Genomic DNA, 21,804 nt, shown 5'->3' with positions numbered 1-21,804 from the left:
GCGGATCCACCGCGCCGTGGGAGGGAGCGGGGCGGGGACGGGGCGGAGCAGGCCGGGACGTGGGGCCTGGGCGGCGGGCGCGGCGGGAGGATGCGGCGGGCAGGCGGCGGCAGGCGCCACCGAGGAAGGCAAGGCAGGCAGGGAGGGAGCGGGGCCGGGGCGACCTCCCTCACCCCGGTCCCGGGGTGGTCCTGAGCGCGGCGGAGCAGCTCCCGCCCCGCGGGGATTCAGCGGGAGCGCCCCTTGGGGGCCGCTGCCCGGCGGCTTCTGGGCACGGCCGGGGAAGTTCGGGGGCGTTTCCCGGCCGGGCGGTGCGGAGCGGGAGATGCTGGGGCGCCGGGCCGTCTCCCGCCCGTCGCCCTCCGGCCGTGCTGAGCCGAGGCAGCGCTTCCGATGCCCCCGGCCTCCCTCCTCCCTGGCCGGGGTGGCGCGGTCGGGAGTCCCGGAGGGAGCCGCCCTTCGCCTCCTCCCGGCGGGTCCTGCGGGAGGTGGGAAGGGTCGGCGGTGCTGGGAGAAGCCTGGGTGAGGTGTCTACCTCAGACCGGCAGCTTTTGGAATGGGGCCGCGTTGTTAGCACCTGGGTTCGGTCAGAATCAGTTCGTGGTGGTGTTTTCTGAAGCTGGTTGTGTTCATTGTCACATCCTTACAGCACACCCCTCCCTCCCCGCCCCCTTCATCTTCACTTTTTGATTTCTGGAGTCATATTGCAAGTCTCAGCGCTGTCGGTTTCACAGACATGCTCATTCTGCACTGGATTTAGTGCAGAGCAGTGGCAGAGGGAGTTCCCCCACTGCTTATTCACCTGTCCCGCCACCTGGCATCCAGGTGACCCGGCCGTACCAGTGCAGGTTCCCTCCACACAGGCCTATAACCCACACCCTGTGTATCCAAGCACGTGTAAGGAAACCCAAGGAGCAGACCATTCCCAGCTGTGCATAAGGGATGGTTGTTTCTTTTTCTGTTTAAAATTCTTAATATCCTAAAGTAGGAGTTCTTGTAAGTCAGCATGTTGCTTCTTTCATGTTTTTAGATGCTACTGTAAATGGCATTCTAAATACTAATGTAAATACTGTAAATTTGCTACTGCAAATCATTAGCTGTTTCTCTTCAGATATTATACTGTTCACATACCATCATTGAATCCTCTAACTAATGTATTTATCTTAACTGACAGTGAAAATATCCATGCTTATTATTGTTATTTATATTGAGGTTTTTTTGATATCTTTTCAGGTAGTCTTGATCCCAGGAAAAAATACTGGACTAAGGGCATAGGAATCTGAAGACCTCTATTTCTTCTAGAAGAGGTGGAGAAGCTAGAAACACTAAAATTTAAAATATGTGGAGGAATTAATCTGCAAAAGGCATGTGCTTACTGATGCTATGGAATGAAAGAGTATTCATTTGCAGATGAAGAAAATGATCAGGTGGAAATGGTCAGACATAACCTTCTTTCTGGAAGTTGATATGTGATTTTGCTTTACGAGGTTTTCCATATAATTTCCATACAATTTTGTGATTTTAGGAATTGTCACCTTGGTTTAACAGAAGGGTAAGCAAAGCTTTTTCTTAAATCTAAATGCTTCTATTCACTTTTTTTGGAAACTAAAGATTTATTCCTTTCAGAAACTTGATTTGAATGAATTGTGCACCAGTTTGCAGCCTCACTGAAATAAAACTAAGCAAATGAATCCATATTATAGTTTATTTTTATCAGCTTGGTTAGTTGGCTGTAGGCAAGACTGTGTTCTACTTTGCTTGGGTAGATGAAAAGCAGGTATTTTCTTGAAATCCACACAGAACTAATAGAAGTGCAATACTTGTTACAGCACAATTTATAAATCACAGTGCTTGTCACTTTGAAATGGCTTTCTTTTTCAATTTCACATCTTTTCCAGAGTTCAAAATTTCTTTGGCCTTTTGTCTGGTTTGCAAAATGGGAAGATAGTTTCAAAGTGGAAAAAATAATACATTGCTTTTATTTTAAAGATGGGTTAGAGAACAAGCTTATTTGTACCAAAATGATGTCCTATTTTCCCCTTTCATGAAAAGGAAGCAGAATTATATCAGCCATTGGCATTTCTCCAGCTAAAAAACAATAAATGAATAATGCAAAGCATCAGTGGATATGAGCACTGCATCCTGAAGTTTAGTGTTGTGTTGGATTGTGTTGTGCTTTTTTCAGCTGAACCTTTTCTTCCTGTTTATTCATTATTTCCAGTGATAAAGTAAGAAGGAGAGATGGGAAACCCAGAAAACATTGGAGATGCATACGTTGCTGTGATTCGTCCAAAAAATACTGCTAGCCTCAATTCTCGGGAATATCGAGCTAAATCCTATGAAGTAAAACTATTTATTTTCTTTATGTATTAGTTATTTGGCTTTTTAAACAGTATAGTAAATAAGTAATAATAAACAGAAGAGAATGTAGCCTTGTCTTTATATCTGCTATAGAGGTCATTCTGACTTGACCATTCTGCTCCTCAATGTTTAGTACTTCTTGAATTTTGTTACTGCTTTTACAGTGTACATAATAAATAATAATATTACATAATAAATAATAATTTTTTTCAAGTTCTGTGCTTCTTTCAGCTGTGCTTAAACTTCTTTGGTTTCATTATTGTTTGAAAGATTTTGCTGCTTGAAGTTCCCATTGAAGGCCAAAAGAAAAAAAGAAAGAAAGTTTTGCTAGAAACTAAACTTCAAGGAGGCACTGAGATAACCCAGAGCATCTTGGATTATGTATTAGAAGCCACCAAACCAATTTCACCAGCCAATCAGGGTATTAAAGGTAAAACCATTTTAATCTAATATACTGTTGATAGCATTAACAAAATGTTTTTTAAATTGACATGGCAAAGTTGTGCAAAAGCATGAAATTAGTATAAAGAAAGAAGATATATTTTGAGGTTAATCAAAAAAACCTAAGCCAACTATATAGCTAAAACCTTTCATGTACCTGTGTTTTTCTTTTCCTTCCAACTCTATAAAATGTTTACTAAGTGATTGTTAATAAATGAATCTTTGTGCTGCTTCTTCACCTCAAGTTTAGATTTATAGCTAAACTTCCAGTAAACCAGATCAAAATGGCTTTTGTATCCATAACTTCAGCTAAAACTTGACTTGGACTAGAGAATTGATAGGTTATAAAGTCAGTTGTTCAGGGGACAGTATCTATATGAAAATATTTCCAGCAAAACTGTATCGCTAACAGATGGAATTTGATGAGTAAATTTTTTTCCCTTGTTACATAGCCGATCTAGCAAAGAACATCACACTTATGCTGACAAATTTGTTTTAGCCAGCCTATTATCCAGGTTGGTATAAAGTATAATGACTAAAGGACTTCTGGTCTTTGCTGTGGACTTCACTCTGTTGTTTACATGGTAAAATGTTGCAGGTGGCAATAACTGCAGCTGAGTGGATGTAACAGAGCTAATAATGCAGCAAACACAGAATAACAGAATTAATACACATAGAGGAATGCCTTCTAAAAGCAAATACTCTGTTCCTTACATAGTTTGGAGAGTTTTAATTTGACTCATTCAGATGGCCCAGGCATTAATTATTCCCAGCTTAGTTTGTACACTGCTAAAATATGCAGCTGAGGTTGGAAAAGTTAAAAAGGACTATATTCATATAATTTTTTCATGTTAATAGGCGTATACATGTTTATGTTCTTAATTTTTCATATGTATTTAAATTTTCTTCGCTTTCCTTAGATTATAGCTCATAGTCATATTTTTTTCTTCCTAGAAAATAGGAAGATTGAGTCTGGTAAGCTTTCAGATAGCCAGCTCTAGATTTTTTTCTTTGTTTTGATGATTAATTAATTGTTTTGTGGTTTGTCTATTTTTTGTTTTTAAATAATGTGCTAGGAAAGCGTGTGGTGTTAATGAAGAAGTTTCCTCTAGATGGAGAGAAAGCAGGCCAGGAGGCATCTCTTTACATTGTTCCAACTGTTGTGAAAGGTAATACTGGGCATGATTTGTGAAGCTGCACCCATTTTAGCAAAGTTCACTTGAGGGTTCATTTTTTTATATGACATATTTAAGTTGTATATATCTATCTCATGGATATATGATTAAATTTATAATTATATATATAATATATGAGATATTGATATATTTTAATAAGATATATGGCTTTTTCTATATTTAAACATTAAAAGTTGCAGGTGCAGGCAGGTGCAAAACTCTCTGAATATTTTAAACTTTGAAGAACTTACTTTAAATCAAGGAAGAAAACTTTGGTTTAATGTACTGCCTTTGTTTCTGTAACAATAGCACATTTCTGGTTCAAGCAGTATTTGTACATTTGGTTATATTTCAAAACACAGGCCTTGTGTAGAATTTGCTGAATGCAACTCTAAGACATCCTACTCAGTTCAGTGTTCTGTACTCCAAGAAGAATAAATAAGTCTCTAAACAGTAAACAGATTCTTTAAAAAGCCAAGTAAATTACTTGTCAAGAAAGTATTTCTAAAAAATATTGAAGTAAAATGTGTCCTTTTGGGGAAACTTCTTCATTTTTGCCTTACTTATAAGACTTGATAAAATCTATCAACTAGATACCATTGTGTATTGCTATGTAAGGATTGTATGTAATTGCTATTAATTATTATTTGGAGAAAATTAGGTCACTCTAGTCTAAAGTTATAGTCTTAATTAAGGATTGTAACTACAAAAGGTGCAGAAGGGAAAATAAGATTCTTCTCATGGATGTGTCTTCAGAGAATGTTTCTTTTTTAGATAATACGAAATATACATACAGTCCTGGATGCCCTGTGTTCTACTGTTTACAAGACATCATGAGAGTCTGCAGTGAATCCAGCACACACTTTGCTACACTTACTGCAAAAATGTTAATTGCCTTGGATAAGTAAGAGACACCATCAGTAAAAATACATTAAAATGAAAACTTTGATATTTTATATCAAAATATAAATATATATTAAAAAGATAATTTGTCAATGTTAAATGATGTAATGTAAAACACATAGTTTTTATAGCATTCTTGTGGTTAAGAAGGAAATCATCATGGTATTTTCTTCATGTTTATCAGAAATTGAAACCTTGACAACATATTTCTAAAATTCTTTTTGCAAACTCAAGAATGGTGTGTTTATCTAAATCAAGTAGCTTTTTGGAAGTTCATGCTCACAGTGAATGTTTTGTAAAATCATAATGTTTAATCTTCTGTAAATGACATAATTGTCATTTGAGTAAGAACATTTGCCAGAGTGAAGTAAAAATATCCTGTAATTGTATACCATTAAGATTTGCATTTAAATTAAATCTCCCTGTAGAAAGGGAGTGCATCTTCCCCAGACACACAAATTTATTTGCAGTAGGGAATTAACTTTCAGATAGATGATTAGTTATTTAGCCAGATTTATAGTAGTTTGAATACATGAACAGGTTTTTTTGTTGTTTTGGTGGTTTGGGTTTTTTTTTTTGTTTGTTTTTGTTGTTGTTTTGGGGTTTTTTGTTGTTGTTTTTTTTTTTAATGTACCCTTAACCAAGAAATACCAGACACACTTGTGTATGAACGTATTTGCAGTAATAAAGTTAGCTGAAACCTCTGGCTAATGTAAAAAATCATGCCACAGGCTATTACCTAAAAGGTTCTGTGTTTAGGCTTTTTACAGTTTATTAGTAGAGTTGTAGTATTTCCATATATACCATCATATCAGTTAAATTTATTTGCTGCTTGCTGAATGCCTTCAGGCTCTAAGTTCTGCTTAAAAGTGTTTCAAGCTTCACAAGAAGCCTTGGAGGTATAATAGAAAATAGTTTATGTTTTTTTATTCTCTATGTACATAATCTGAAACAATCCTTCTCAAAGATTCAAACTGCCATAACTAATTTATCTACCAAATATTTAGAAAAAAATGCCTGAAAATACCTTAGAGGGTGTTTATAGCACAATGACTACGATTTTACTGTTCTTTCTGCCAGGACCATAAGTAAGTGAAGAGAATGCTGCTTTTGCAGGACATTATAGCTTGGATTTAGGACTTAAAAAGAGGCCTAAGCAAATGCACTGAACTGCAGATTATCTTCTGCCATCCTTATATATGCTTCTGGGACAGACAAAATCTAAGTAGTCTGTCAGTGGATGTCCAAAGCATGTACTTACTTCTCTTTCTTCTATTTCCAGGCTCAATCACTAAACAGAATTTATTGTATTCCAGCAAAGCACATTTTTACCTCAAGCTTGTGAGAAAGCGTGTGCAGAAACCAAAATACAAACCTGCCTTTAGACCTTTAATGCACCACTTAATATAACACTAAAACAATCTAAAAATTTGGTAAAAATATATTTATCCAAAACTTGAGATGAACAACTTGTCCTGAGCCCTGTGTTATATTGCATATGTGGTGGGAAAAATGCAGCAGGTGTACAGTACTGACTTCCTCTGGTAGTACTGAATAAGAGAGCTCTAAAGCTCTTCAGTACTGTCAGTAGGAGTGCACTGAGAAGAGAATAAACTTCAGCAGAGCTTTATAAAAAGGCAGGTGGTAGCCTATGTGAAAGAGACTTGGCAGTTTAAAAACTGGACCTTCTATTTGCTGCCTTTTCCTGTCTCTCCCTAATGAAACACATGAGTTGAAAAGCTTAAGTCAGTACAGATATTGAAACTCACCCTTAAAAAAACTGTTTTAAGTTTCAGAATTTGTTCAGAGTGGTACTGTTAATAAACTGAAAGTAAATGAAATGTTGGTGTGGTTTTGTGGTTATAACCCGTGTTACTGTTAGTGTATAATTTCCTTCTCTAAGGGTTTGCATCCACACAGAATTGAGCAAATACAACTGAAACTGAGTGTGGTTAACAAATTTCACATTCAGGGAGTAATTTAGTCTTATAAAATTTGCTGTGAAAATTATAATAATTTTTTTTAATTCAAATGTGTGATTATCATATATGCCATCCCTAATCAAAGAAAATAATGGACAGCATGACCAAAATGATCCTCTTCTACCTGAAAATTAATTACTTGCCCATTCTCTCCTGCAGGTGGTTGGATGAACGGCACACCCAGTCTCATTCCATCCCAGCTTTATTCAGACCATCTCCTCTTGAAAGAATTAAAACAAATGTAATAAACCCTGCGTATGCTATAGAACCTGGTCAAACAGAGAGCTCATTGCACATGGGTTATACTGCCCTGGAAATAAAGAGTAAAATGCTGGCATTGGAGAAAGCAGATATGTGTATCTATAATCCTTTGTTTGGATCTGACCTTCAGTATACCAATAGGGTAAGAACTATATTTTCATTTTGTATTTGTGAAACAGACATTCATTTCCATTTTAGAGTTCATTCATTTATTTGATATCAGTGTGTGCTCACATCAGAGTTGTTTATTTAGCCGTAAGTGTGCACTAGTTTTTCAAATCCTGATATTTGATCATAATTCTCTTCCATTATAAAATGTTACTATCATAACTTTGGTTTTAAGAGAACACCTGACTGGAATGGGGGATTGTGTAGCCAAATCTCAGTAAGATATTTTTTCAGTTGTGTTTAAATTATGTCTCCACAGGTTGACAAGGTGGTAATAAATCCATACTTTGGCCTTGGAGCCCCAGACTATTCAAAGATTCAGATTCCTAAAAGAGAAAAGTGGCAACGTAGCATGAGCAGTGTCACAGAGGACAAGTATTATGTTACATTCTTTTTTCATTAATGGATAATTTTGTTTTGTTTTATTACAGTAGCACTTGGTAGACTTAAAAGGAGATTCCTATTACTTTATGCTTCACTGTAGAAGTACATATTTTAAATGAAATTCTATTTGAAATCTTAAAGTATTGAAACACAACAGTTAAAGGATGAATCAAGGAGTAAATTATAAACATTAGAGAAACATTTCTTACTCTCATAAATACAGCTGTGGCTTGATTTCTGTGTGACAAAAAACCTATTTATATGAATACTGGCACATTTTAGCTGCATGAACTTCTCTTTTATTCTTCATGTAGATCTATGGTTAGTGCTATGTTAGTGACTTTTAAACAGTTGATGTTCTCAACAATTGTAATATATCTGAATGGTGTTTTTCCTGCTTCCCCTTTTAATTCCTAGGGAACACCAGTGGGTAGATGATTTCCCTCTTCACCGCAGTGCTTGTGAAGGAGACTCTGATTTACTAAGCCACCTTCTGGATAAAAAGTTTTCTGTTAATCAGTTGGATAGTGACCACTGGGCACCAATCCATTACGCATGCTGGTGAGTCAAGCATAGTTTTGCCAGTCAAGTGCACTGTAGCTGTTGTGATTCTTTAGCACTTTCATTTATGTAATTTATCAGCCTCCAAAAGAAAAAAAAACAACAAAAACCTCTAGACTTTTTATGCTTTCATTTTAATATATGCTAATGTTAACCTTCTGAAGAGAAACATTGCTTCAGGTTTTGAGATTATTTTAATTTGAATGGTTTTTGGGGAGACCAGTTGTGGAGATCATGTCATCACTTATTGCCCCTTGTATCTCTCCTGACTATTCTAATTCCTGCTGGAGGCACTGGGTCTACTTTAGCACGGTAACTTTCACAGTCTGTGTTGGTTTAAGCCTCTGAACAGTTTTACAGCACAGCAGTAGCTGAGCTGAGCATGTTTTGGTGCTGGACACACTTAAAGTGGGAAGCTGGATTAGGTGATCTACAGAAGTCAGCATGTCTGACTATAACTCTGTGATTTAATGGGTAAGTCCTTGAAAGCTTTTCTCAGTCATAAAAATGTTTTTGTTTTATCTTTATGAAAGTTAGTCTTTTGTATATATAGTGGTCAGTACGTCTGATGATAGGAATAACATGAAAATCAAACTTGATTATAAAAAGCCCACATTCTTACTTGCTTTTTAGTGTTTGTCAGAAAGTTTATAAATACTTTATACATTAAATATACACAAGAGTTACCAGTTATAAGCATGGGAGTTAAGAATCCTCAGGATCCATCTGTGTGACAAGCGGAAGCTGAACTCTGATTCTCAACTGATTATTTTTTTTCCAGACAAAGCTGGACTCTGTTCTGCCATGACTGAATTGCTGCAACTACCCAAACTTAGCTAGCTTAAAGCAAGGTTCTGTTTGTCTATCATGAATCCAATAAATGGTTACTAGACCAGTAATTACCAAAGAAGTGTAGAACTGATATTAATTTCTACAAACTTAATTATGTTCCATTGTATCTGGTGTAATTTGAAAGCTAAAAAGCTTTTCAGTGTGGAAAAAACCCACACTTTTGTATCTGGTGTAATTTGAAAGCTAAAAAACTTTTCAGTGTGGAAAAAACCCACACTTTTTCATAAATAGGTCCATCTGAAAAAACTCTTTTTCATAATTAGGACCATCTGAAAAAAAATTATTATGTATTCGCTGTGTCTGTTCTGATTTACATATGTCTGTAGGTATGGAAAAGTTGAAGCCACTCGAATGCTGTTGGAGAAAGGGAAATGCAATCCAAATCTTTTGAATGGTCAACTGAGCTCTCCTCTTCATTTTGCTGCTGGAGGTGGGCATGCTGAAATAGTACAAATTCTACTCAATCATCCCGAAATCGACAGAGTAAGTCCTGTTTGTGTATAGAAATAGCAGATCTAGCAATGTAGTAAACCCCATAGATTTAGGAAAAGCACCATGGAGGATATGAACAATAGGAATGCTGAAACAGCAAAAGAAGATTCCTGTTTTTCTGTCCTCCACCCCTGAACCTACCTCTGTAACCCTATAAGGCAATGTCATGTTAACCCCTTACCCATTGGTCAAGCTTGGATCCTTTCCAACCCTATAAAAGAAGCATACTGTACCCCATTAGGGGAGAAAAAAGAAGAGCAGAGACCCTTCATGGACCTCCCCGAATAAAGCCATCTCCGTGGAACAGCCTGCGCCTTCTCCTTCTCCTCTCTCTCCATCTGCTGCAGCCTCCAGCCCGGGGCACCACTACCTAGCAAGCAGAGCTGAAATCCTGAGAGCTTGCAATCACTATAGAGCTGATAATCACCATGCTTGCTAGATGGTAGCCCTGAAGCCTTGGCATGAGTGAGCCAGCTTCGGGCACCCGGTCCTTACCCAGGGACTGAGCTCCTGAGCCCTAGTGCTCTGCTTTATGATAAGGCCAAATAAGAGGCTTTATTATAGCAACAGTTTCTAGCTTGTGTATGAGAAATATTTTGGTGTCAGATCAATGATCTTGTTTAGCAATTACTGAAAAATGGTCAAATGTTTTTGATTACCTCTGCTTTTCCCATTGTGTATCAATTTAATGTTTGAACTCTGGTGTCAAGGATTTTAATTATCTCAAAAATGTGTAAATATTTACCTGTCTCCAGTGAAATCAATGTAGAATTGGTGTTTCTGTTTGTTTGTAGCACATCACTGATCAACAAGGAAGATCTCCACTGAATGTCTGTGAAGAGAACAAACAAAATGAATGGGAAGAAGCTGCAAAACTACTGAAGGAAGCCATAAATAAACCTGTATGAGTTAATTTTCTAAATATTTTAAAGTTTGTAGTTAATTTACTCTTAATCTTTTAGAAGAGCTAGAGTCACTTCTGGCTGTTACTGGAAATGTGCAGAACATTGAAATTGTTAGTGTAAATATTGGCAAACTGGCATTTTGTCTCTTTGAATATTTCTGCTCTGTTTCATGGCTCAAGAAATACATGAAAGACATGTAAACATGATGCTCCAATTTATTTGTAGGAGCATCACATCAGGTACTGATTTTATGTCCTTTTTTTGATCATGCAACCATCAGCTTTCTTTATGCATTCTTACCTTATATGTTGATAAGCAGGAGCATTCACCTGGCTAAATGTAGGCTTCTATGAAATAGGCTTTTCATCAGTTAAAGCCTCAGTACAGGCTTCCTTGGCAGCCAGTGGGGATTTAGCCAGGATAGGGAACAAAATTTACAATGCAATTCCTGTTATCCTGAACTAGATTTAAAATTAGTCAAATGATATAAACCTACTTGTTTCTTTTCTTTGACTTCAGATGCAACCTATATCCCTGTAAGTAGGTGGTACTAAACCTGTCAGTTTTTCAAGATGTTTTAAATTATCTTCATTTCACTCTGCATGAATGATTTCCAAAATAATTAAGGAAGGAACTGACCTTCATTTTAAGGATCTTATTGTGCAGTAGATCATGTGATGGTGTGTCTAATGACTCTAAAGAATAATGGACATGTTTTAAGTAGATTTCAGAGTGTAATGTGTGATGTTATGTTGTCACTTATTACTATTTAATTAATCCAATATATAAACTCCCCCTTTAAACTACTGCAATAGGAATGACAGTGACTACTGCAGCAAAAATAGATTGATGTTTTCCATTCCGACCTCATTTTCAATCAGTTGTCATTTTCCAAGCCATCCATCTTTTTTTTCCTGAAGTTTTTAGGAACTCAGTTCTTGATGACTTAGTAGATTTGAGGAAGAGAAATAACAAATTCCTGAAATATTTTTATTCAAGCAGCTGAAACATCTAATCTGTTACAGAAGTGAAAACAAGACACTTCATTGATTTATGACTTGTGCATGTATGCTTTAAGCACCTGATTTATGTATGTCTTTCAGGAGGCATGCTGTGGGCTCACACGCAATTCAGTGAAAGCTATGAGAGTTCTGAAGGGGAAAATGATTTATTATTTCAAGGATTTATTTAGATTCTATTACAGGAGCACTATAAGATTTAGTGAGATTGTATTTTTGTAGTGGGTTCTGAGTAAAGGGTGGTGCTTCCCTCTAAAAATAAGTCTTTTTAGTATAGGGTGGAAAAATTCATAACCTACCAGTAATAGCAAAGCAAACATTTTGGGATATGCATAGGCAGCTGAGCCCAGATCCCTCAGGAACTTTTAAATACCTACTTTCCTTTGAGTTCAACAGAAGTCCTCAGAATACCATCAAGATCTTTTTTGGAGTTACTGTTGTAAGAAACACAGTATAAGAACTTGCACAGAACATGAAGCAAGCAATTTGGGTAAATAATAAATACATAGGAATTGTGCAATGTTCTTTTTCCCAACATTATAGATGTTGCTGATAAACACACAAACAGAAAGGATTTTAACAAATTGTTTGTGTAATATATTGCTGTTTTTATGTAGTATGAGAAGGCACGGATTTATCGTATGGATGGCTCCTATCGCTCTGTGGAGCTGAAGCACGGAAACAACACAACTGTCCAGCAGATAATGGAGGGCATGCGCCTGTCTCAAGAGACTCAGCAGTATTTCACTATCTGGATCTGTTCTGAGAACCTCAGTAAGTAAAAGGGACAATGGTTATACTTGAGGGTTTATCATAGTTTATTTCTGTTTGCCTTTAGGAAAAAGTAATGCTGTCTTAGGAGGGTAGGAGACATGCTCTCTGACAGGATTCACAGCCTGATGTCTCCAAACTGCTTTCAGGGCTGTGGAGAGATTCTCTGTTTTAGCTTTTACTTTGGGTACCCTCAGTAGGTCTGACTCTGGCACCTATCATTTATTTCATCCAGGAAGATGAGGCTGTTCCAGGTTGCCTTTCTGTTACAGGGCACCTTGTATGTCATAGGCCTTACTAGTAGCTTATCCTGGATTTATCCATATTTTTCTTCCCAGACTATCTGAATTTGGATGCATGTAGTTGTTTTTACCAACGTCTTTTTAAAACTACTAATTAAAGTAAGATGATTAATGTTTTCTTCATTAGGTCCTTTAATCATGAATTTTCCTGTGTTTTGCATACCAAAATAATTTTGATAAACAAGTTTTCAAATATATTTGATGGGAGAGAATTCTGATGTAAAATGTCATGTTTATATTTATGGTATTTTTTGGTATTTTTGATCTAAATAGAAAAGATATTATAGTTTTAATTTGAGATACATACTAGAAGATAAGTAGAAGTCCAAGAGTCAACAAGTGTGGTTGGGTATTTTCAGCTAATGTGGTCAACAGTACTGCTGCAACAGGATAGCTATGGGACACCTTGTGGATTACAAAGCTCAGGTGTGGTCTGGTAGAATACTGTGTTGAGAGTGTCATTAACACAGAAGCCTTGCATTTAAAATTTTATTTACCCTTGCCAATGCTCCACTACAGTGGTATTGTTACTTTTTTTTAAGTAGCTGTAGTTATTGCAGGAAATCTTTTCTTTATTTTTCTTTAGTCTTTTTCTTCCAGTGTCATACCAAGGCCTTTTTACTTTGCTGTATTGCCACATGACTACTGTAACCCTCAGCTAAGCATAGATGATAATGTGAAGAAAAGGAAGTGTTTGAGGGTTAAAGTCTTGCTGCTTTTGCCTTTTCTAAATATGTATGTCATGTTTTCCTAGAATCATTGAGGTATTACCCTTGCATTTGAGGGGAAGAGCTCACTGATAAATTGTTTGTGTAACAGCAAGTAATTCTCTAGATATTTAGTCTAGATTTGAAAATGAGCTCCTGGTTTATGGCTTCAAACTACTAATGGACAAGTTTCATTTTAAAGTATGTTGCAGTTTGTGTACAACTGTAAGGACAGTAGGTTTCTTGCTTGTGGAACAGATGATGCTTTTCTGTGTTTGAATGTAAGATGGATAAGTTAAATGAACAGATTGTTCCCAGTGAAAGATACTGTGCTATAATGTACCCATTTACACTTTTCCTATGGTGGGAAATGCCACAGTGTGAAAGGCAGAGCAGTGAGGGTGAGGCAGATAGAGCCTCCTAGAGCCTCACTCCTAGGAAAAGGCAAGTGATAACCCAAGGACAGGCAGGGTGAGTGAGTAAGCCAAAGATACAGATTCTAGTACATAATAGGACTGCAGCTGAAAGCTCTGTATCAATTTCTCAGCTCTCATATACACAAGAGAACATGAAACATTGATTGACTTTAGCCTGTTAAGAATCAAGACATTTTACAGATTAAAAAGAAGAATGTCTTCTGAAAAGAAGAATGTCTGTTCTGAAAAGTTTATGGTTTTTATATATATACAAAAAGGGCAAATACATTTATAAGATGAATTATATCTGTATTTTTCTGTCAGAAATAAGATTCTTGGATTTTATATTTTTCTGCATTTCTCTACAATAATTGAGACAAAAGTCTTTCATGTTTTATTGTTGTGCTTTTAAGGCCAGTCTTGGTACTCCATTAAATTTTTAAATAGCACTTAACTCCCAAGAAACTGAAAATATCAAAGTTTCAACACTATTGCATTTAGTGAATTGATGCTAAGAGTTTTGTCAATAAATCCGTATTTTCAAAACATTTTCTATATAGCAGTTTAGAAAACATAGGAAAATGCTTGTTAATGAGTCCTCAATTTCAGGTACTCTGAGTTTGGTGCAGCATTTAATTATTTATGTGTGTGTGTGTATGTGTTGGGTTATTCTGTTTGTTTATTTCAAAACAAACCTGTTATTTTTCAGGTCTCCAGCTGAAGCCATATCACAAGCCTTTACAGCATATTCGAGACTGGCCTGAAATATTCACTGAACTGACAAACTTGGATCCTCAAAGGGAAACTTCACAGCTTTTCCTGAGAAGGGATGTGAGACTTCCACTGGAAATAGAAAAAAAGGTCAGGACTTGGAAGTGAATGAAATTATGGTCAGACTCAGAACACTTGAACCATCAACACTCAGTGTGTATAGTGACTGTAGTAATTTCCAAACTTATTTAAACCTGGCATCTCCTTTTCTGTAATGGTTTGAGTCTTCACATTCTTCCTTCCTCTCTCTTGCCTTCCTGCCATCTCTTTGTTCTCTCTCTCACCCTCTCAGTTGGGTTTATCCAATGTCTCCATGTGTCAGTCTCTGTCATACAGCTAAAAACAACCTGCCTGATTTTATTCCTTGTGCTATTGTTTTTCAGTTATTTAATTGGTTGATTTCAATGGGATTATTCAAACATATTACCAAAAATGAATTTATGGCAGAAGAAATCCGCAGATACCAATATTTCTGTATTGAATTTTTGATTTGGCATGGTGTACTAGTTGGCTTTCATTTGTGTGTTAGATTAGTGAAGTGTTGAAGTAAGTCAATGAAAAACAATGCTTCTATTACAAAGCACCACTAAAATGTACACTTCAGTCAGGATCACACCTTTGTCTTCTGTCTCTGAATCAGTGAGAAACGCTATTTGTAGTTTCTAAGCTTACTTTCCTTTTTACAAAGAAATAATATTATTTAAATCTTTTTAACAGATTGAGGACCCCTTGGCAATTCTTATACTTTTTGATGAGGCCAGATATAATTTACTGAAAGGTTTTTATACATCACCTGATGCAAAGCTGATTACACTGGCAAGTCTGCTTCTCCAAATAGTCTATGGAAATTATGAGAGCAAGAAACATAAACAGGGCTTTCTAAAGTAAGTATGTGTTTAAAATTTAAAATTATGGGTTAGATTAAGTATTTTTAGATAGCACTTCCTATGGAACCCTCAAACTTGAGGTCTGATATATTTGTCAGCTTTCTTCATCACTGAGCTATGGTGCAGAGTAATCATGTAATAACCCTTGTAACATTAATAGAAGTTGGGCACTGTGTGTGTGTGGAAATGTATTAATCTTAATTATTGCAGTCCTAGACAGAGGGGTTGTTCTGTAGTGTGTGAAATCTGTCCTGAGATACAGTAATACCAAATAAGCAACAGTATTTATTGAAGGATTCTGACAGGACTGAGGCCTTGAGCAATGTTGAAGAAACATCTTACCCTGGCATTTGACCAATGTCTGGGATTGATTTTCTCTCTTTGGACAGACCATGTAGCGATATTGTGTCTCTTCTGTCATCTGTAGGAGAAATGCTGGACTAAATTAGTCAAAGCCATAGCACCAGTAGGGCTCAGCCAGATGGTATTTTTCTCTCCCCTTCTCCCTGCATGCCAGCAGAACAGTAGCTGAGCTATTTTGGGATGGCTTGTTCTTCCCACATACATTTCTGCAGCAGTATCTGAGCCATGAGGATCCCAGTTCTCTGCTGTGTGCACCTTCACCCCCTGCTGTCTCCACCTCACTTCATTCATGGAACAGCAGCTGTGCTGTTCTGGGGTGCTGCTGTGCTTCTCATCTTCTCTTTTTCACAGCATCAGCTGAGCTGCCTTGGCCTGATGGGTTTTTGCATGTATTTTCCTGCAGTTGCACAGCCAGTCAAGGGAGCATGAGGGGAACAGGATTTAAGTGGGACTGCCCTCCTATATGCCTATAGTATGGCTGAATTTTGTATACATTACTCCCTGCTGGCTCCCAGCAGCTGCAGGGTGGTGTTCTTCTCCACACTGAGGCCTATCAGTCCTGTGGTTCCAAGTTAATTCTGCTCAGTGGAAGTGTTTGGCTCTACAGACAGGACTACCTGCAAAGATAGGTTGGGCTAGATAAAAAGCCATTTGGACATGCTTTCCATTCACATTTACATAGTTCTTCTTCATATAGAGGAAGAGTTTCATAATCTGTTTTTCTTTTTGTAGTTGACATAAATGTTCATTAAAAGACTGGTAATTCCAGAAATACATCCCTATTTGTTTTTTGTATGAGAGTATCCTTGACTTAAAGATCTGATGCACTGTCCTGTGCAGGGTTTTTGCTTGGCAGAGCATATATACTGCCAAATACAGTTTAAATAGGTTACATCACTAGGTCTTGAGACTGTCTTAATTGTACATAAAAGCAAACTAGTAAAGGCTTGCATTCTTCCTTTTAGTTTTTCTTTTGTTTCCTGCATTTTGGGTTTTTTAAAAAAGGCAGTTGATGTAAGTAGCTTCTCTTTCATGCCATATAGCTTCAACGTGGAAATTAATTGGACTGAGTCCTCGGTAGTGCTGACTGCAGGAGTGGAAGGAAGAGTATCTATAGTCTGTCATATTTTCTGAGTATGTGATATATGCTGATGTAAATGGCATTCTGTATATAATTTTGGCTTCCAACCTGGAATTCACCAACTGCTCTTTAGCCGAGTGTGCGTTGTGTGTTCTGCTGGCATTTCCTCTCCATGCCATGTCCATGATGTTTGACACAGAGTATATAATGTAAAACTGGATTTTCATTAACTGAGAGTTGCAGTGTATCTTAGGAAACCATCTCATCTGAGAGGCGAGATGGAGTAGGGGCTGACTGTCTAGCTCAGTATGTGACTTGAAGGTACACTGTGGCAGACATTGTTCTTTTTTCTTACTTTGTTTAGTGAAGAAAAACTTTGTTCCCCTTTGTTTTTCTCTTAGTGAAGAAAATCTTAAATCTATTGTACCAATAACTAAACTAAAAAGCAAAGCTCCTCATTGGACAAACAGGATACTTCATGAATACAAGGTAAGATAAATAAGCAGGTAGTAGAAAATCCTGTTCTTTACTATTTTTGACTGTTTGGTTGTCAATTAATGAACAGAAATACTGGTAAAAAAAGCTAAAAATGTGTATGTTCTGAATTTTTGGGATGGGTTGTCGGAATATATTTCCTGTACAGATACAGATCTCTTTGTTAGAAGTAAATGTGTTTGTTATCTGTTCACTTAGCTTCAATGTTAGCCCTGTATTGGGCACAATTACAATTTGGGCATAGGTGTGAAAAAATCTACTCTGATTTAAATTTCCATGTCTGCTCGTAGCAATAGATCCCCAAAGTTCTTTTTGTCAGCGTAACTTGTATCTTAGGGACCTGGTAGTGCTGCTGATGTGCATGTGTGCGCACACACACGCGCGCAAGCTCCTTTGTTTAGAGCAGTTAATTGAGCAAAAATTTAATTTTTTTTTACTTGGGCTGCTTGTGTAAAAATGCATCTTAACCGAGGGCTGTGGGTTCCAAATGAGGTCAGATTAAATTTGTGGTCTTCACAAGTAATTGTGGAAAAAGTGAGGTGTGTCAGAAGGAGAACTGTGCCAGCTGATGTGTATCACTAAAGGTAGCTGCCAGGAAACATTGCAGAGGCACCTAGTGAATGTTTTCAAACCTTGCTCCTCTTTTTGAGATGAGATTACTCAGTCATAAATCTTCTTTTGGTGCTCACACCTTTTTTGTCACAAATTAGCAGATCATTCCTATTCTTTCTAATAGAGATGAAGGAGGGGGTGATGGTGCTCTAAGACTATGCTGTAGCAAAGTCATCTACTCTGTCATCAAATCATATGTAAGGATGAGCATAGCTTTCTTGCCTTCTGCTTTTGAGATATTTTGGGGTGTGGCGCATGGGGGGAAGGGGAAAGAAGTTGCAGTCTTCTGTTCTGAAGATTTTACATGTTAGAAATGGCTGTGTAGAATTCAAACAAGCTGTAAGGCAGGGTATGGATCCAGAGAGGCTGATCCTGTCTACCACACCCACAGTCATGGCCCCCTAACTGTTGAAGATTTGTGTTCTCCCTCGTGTCCGTGCCTTCTGATCTTGTCCATGGCCCAACCAATTTTTAATTTGTTAGAGTGGTTGTTATCATTCTGGTTTGAGGAGCACTCCAGCAATAGTTTGTTCTGACTGCTGCACTCTACTGAAGAGGAAGGAACAGAAGCCTGTCTCGTTCTGAATGAAGGCTCCACTAATGAAAAGAGATCTGCACCTCTCTTTTGCTTAGAAAAGAAAAAACAATCCATGTTTTTGGAAGGACGTATTTGCTCATCTTCCCATGTCTCACTGGACTGGACTCCTTAAAAGAAGGAAGAATACTTAGTTTTAAGGATTGTGATGCATTTGGTGTCAGATGGGTGCATAGCTGCTGATCCCAAGTCCCAGTTGCTTCTGGGAGAGGCAAAGCTGTGGGGCCCTTCAGAGGTTGTGTGTCTGTGCTCAGATTTCCAAGGCTCTTATAGGTATCTGGGTTTTGCCTCAGTCTCTTCTAGCACTTGAGCCTTTCCATGGCTCTAAGATTTAATTTAGCTGTAGGAAGATAGTTGATGGGAAGGCACTTTGGAAATAAGCCTTTAGTAAGGATTGCACTGAACAGTGGGTTTTCTTCAATCAATCACAACTGTGCGGAAGGACTTGTTGATTGCCATTGTTTCTTTATTTTTAGAATCTCAGCACCAGTGAAGGTGTCAGTAAGGAGATGCATCACCTTCAGCGCATGTTCTTGCAGAATTGCTGGGAAATTCCTACTTACGGAGCAGCTTTTTTCACAGGACAGATATTCACCAAAGCAAGTTCAAGTAGCCATAAAGTCATCAAAGTGTACGTAGGAGTAAACGTAAAAGGGCTGCACCTCCTCAACATGGAAACAAAGGTTAGCTTAAGTGAACTGCCAGTGATAACTATAAAACTTCACTCTCTTCTCTTAAATCTTTGTACTAGAAGTGATTTCCCATCCAACTGTTTAATTAAACTTGACTGAAAATTTCCAAGATTTTAAGGTCTTTATAAGTCACCAACAAAGTCTTGTATTTTTTCATTTTACTACTTTATGAGCTACAACTGTGTTGTGGAACATAGTGGTTTAAGTCTGAATTCTGTCTTTGTGAATGAAGGGAAGTTCAGTGTGCAAGTATGGAGGATATTTTCTGAGTGACAGTTTCCTACATTTGGTCATAGGCTTTACTCCTCAGCCTAAAGTACGGTTGCTTTATGTGGCAGTTGGGAGATGGAGATACGTGTTTTCAAATCCACAGTCTGGAAAACAAAATGAGCTTTATTGTACATACCAAACAGGTAAGCACTATCATTTTACATCCTTTATGTTCAATTCTTTTTTTCCTAAATTAGATACACAAGCCTCTTTTCTCTTGAGATTAACCACCCTTGCACAGTATAAAAGAACTCTAAGCCCAGCCCCCACAAAAATTATTTTAAAAAATGTTTGCTTGTTTTCTTAGCATGTGACACCTTCAGAATTCAAAATACATAAAACGCATCTATAATCATTAGGGTAAACCTTTTGTTTAATTGAAACTGTTTCTTGCATATGCCCAATCCCTCATTGTCTTAGATTGATTCCAAATATAATGAGATTCAGAGAGCTGGAGCCACTAACTTTGTGATCAGAAGTAATGGAGTTTGAGATGGGACAAAGCTGAGAATTGCTTTTGTCATGTGGTTGATTGTCATAGTTCTGAAATATTGACAGAATTGAATTGCATCCCTTTACATAGGCAGGACTCGTTGTAAAACTCCTGATGAAATTAAATGGCCAGCTAATGCCAACTGAAAGAAATGAGTGATGGAAATGAACAAGAGTTACGAGATGGCATCCAATGGCTGAGCAAAAAACAACTTGTTCCTCCTCGTAACAGGACTTCCATGTATATGAATTTTACACAATAGAAAAGTCAATTTGTACAGTTTTTTAACTTTGTACAGAAGCTGCATGGTTTATTTTTTTAAAAAAACTATACAACATATCTATTATTTTTATAAGTATTTTTGTGTTTCATATATTAACTATTGTAGGGCTTGAGCTTAACCAATAAAGCTGATGAAATCTAAATGGTTTACCAAGTTTGACGAGCATGAATCCAGTAAAGCTGTTGTTCCCAGAGAAATATGGGACTACCAGTGCCATTAAGCAAGTCTCAGTTAACCTATTTACCTTTCGTGTCATTGTGTGGAACGTCAAGGAGGTGGTATATGTTGCAGTATTTTGTAGACACCCTCTATTTTTAAGATACTATTGATAAATATGCTTAAAAGACCAGTTAGACCTTTGAGCAACTACTTTTGATAAACTCTTGTTTTTTATTTGGTTTCTGACAAACATTTTAGCTCACGTTATTTTTACTCTTAACTTTCTCATACTTTGTATTCATATTTATTCTAAAATACTGCATGAGGATGCCAAAAGGGAAATACTTTAAATCATTCAGAAGCCATATTGAATGTTTAGCATGCATGTTTTGTAAAATGGATTTTTACTTTTGCTGTGCAATATAAAATGTATGTATGGAGGAGAGGGAGACAGGGATTTACAGATGAACCTTACTCAGAGGACTTCAGAAAGTTTTATAAATCGTACCCTGGATTGCAACACATATGCAGTAACAAAAGCTCATACAGGAGGTACTAAGTTATTTCTCTTAAATTAATTTTCTCACTAATTAATTCAGTTTCTTCAGGCTAAAAGCAGTGCAGGATGCAGGAATGAAGATGACAAGGAAGAAACTGTTTGTAAGCATTCTGCCTGCTCTTTGTAGAGTCAGGGTTGGGCCCCCACAAGTTGGGTCCCAAGTGTAAGGTGGGATTCTATGCAGTCTCAAACATATCCTTGTACATTAAAATAGAATCTGTAACACAAATCTTTGAAGTTTCTGGTTGTATTTCAGGGTTATAAGTGCACTTGACTATTTCTTCCGTGTAAACTGCATGCTAAAAACAGTGTGCAATATTTTGTAAAGAAAAGCTTTTATAAAAAATAAAAATTAGCACTTGCCTCTAAGTTTTCAAATAAAAGCTAAAATGAATGTGAAGAACTGTGCTGTTGTATAGAAACTTTACTCATACCTTACTAGTAACTGCAGTTTAAGAAATTAAAGTAGTAAGCTGTTAAAAACATGAACAGGAGACTTGTATTTTGTATTCTTCTTAGCAAGCTGTACTTTTCTACTTAAACTTCACAGGCCTAAATTTTCATGGATTGTTATGCTGTATTTAAGGTAAATAATGCAACAGTCAGGTCCTTCATCGTGCATCCCTGCTATCACTTGGCACTGGTATCAGAAATACATTTCTCTACATAGCACTTTTCTAAGAAAACTAGAGGAAGATGTTAGGAAGGTGTGTCAGTTGCCTATATAACTATATTATCAATATGCCTTACTGCTGTATAGTCCTTTCTGCTAAATTCTTATTTATTACTACCTAATAAATTGTTTGCAACAAGTCATACTTGGTGTTTCTATTTTTATAGCCAG

General features: G+C 37.2%; 1 protein-coding gene across 3 annotated transcripts; it reads left to right on the top strand.

The window, feature by feature from the left end:
* Positions 1–21,776, top strand: KRIT1 (KRIT1 ankyrin repeat containing). 3 transcript variants are annotated; one of them, XM_077174833.1, is made up of 18 exons: positions 1–128; positions 1,234–1,364; positions 2,222–2,343; positions 2,632–2,791; positions 3,879–3,971; positions 4,752–4,881; positions 7,022–7,265; positions 7,551–7,666; positions 8,093–8,236; positions 9,415–9,571; positions 10,375–10,482; positions 12,122–12,278; positions 14,410–14,561; positions 15,189–15,355; positions 17,204–17,291; positions 18,981–19,187; positions 19,493–19,609; positions 20,050–21,776. In XM_077174833.1, exons 3-18 carry the CDS (start codon positions 2,242–2,244, stop codon positions 20,116–20,118), a joined length of 2,211 nt encoding a protein of 736 aa, XP_077030948.1. In that variant the 5' UTR covers positions 1–128; positions 1,234–1,364; positions 2,222–2,241; the 3' UTR covers positions 20,119–21,776. The 3 variants fall into 3 exon arrangements, with proteins under 3 accessions (XP_077030948.1, XP_054501316.2, XP_077030947.1); XM_054645341.2 differs by having other exon boundaries at positions 2–128; positions 1,234–1,552; XM_077174832.1 differs by having other exon boundaries at positions 57–133; positions 1,234–1,552.
* Positions 21,777–21,804: the final 28 nt, after the last annotated feature.

This window comes from Agelaius phoeniceus, chromosome 1 (genome assembly GCF_051311805.1).
Source record: "Agelaius phoeniceus isolate bAgePho1 chromosome 1, bAgePho1.hap1, whole genome shotgun sequence".
Classification (NCBI taxonomy): Eukaryota; Metazoa; Chordata; class Aves; order Passeriformes; family Icteridae; genus Agelaius; species Agelaius phoeniceus.
The sequence above is the reverse complement of the archived record's forward strand: the minus strand, read 5'-3'. Positions and strand labels throughout refer to the sequence as shown.

Excerpts from the sequence above, each read along its gene's own strand:
- KRIT1 (XM_077174833.1), top strand. The coding sequence starts at position 2,242 with ATGGGAAACCCAGAAAACATTGGAGATGCATACGTTGCTGTGATTCGT. Across the intron at positions 9,572-10,374 it reads ATCATCCCGAAATCGACAGA|CACATCACTGATCAACAAGG; the intron begins GTAAGTCCTGTT and ends GTTTGTTTGTAG. Across the intron at positions 17,292-18,980 it reads GGATACTTCATGAATACAAG|AATCTCAGCACCAGTGAAGG; the intron begins GTAAGATAAATA and ends CTTTATTTTTAG.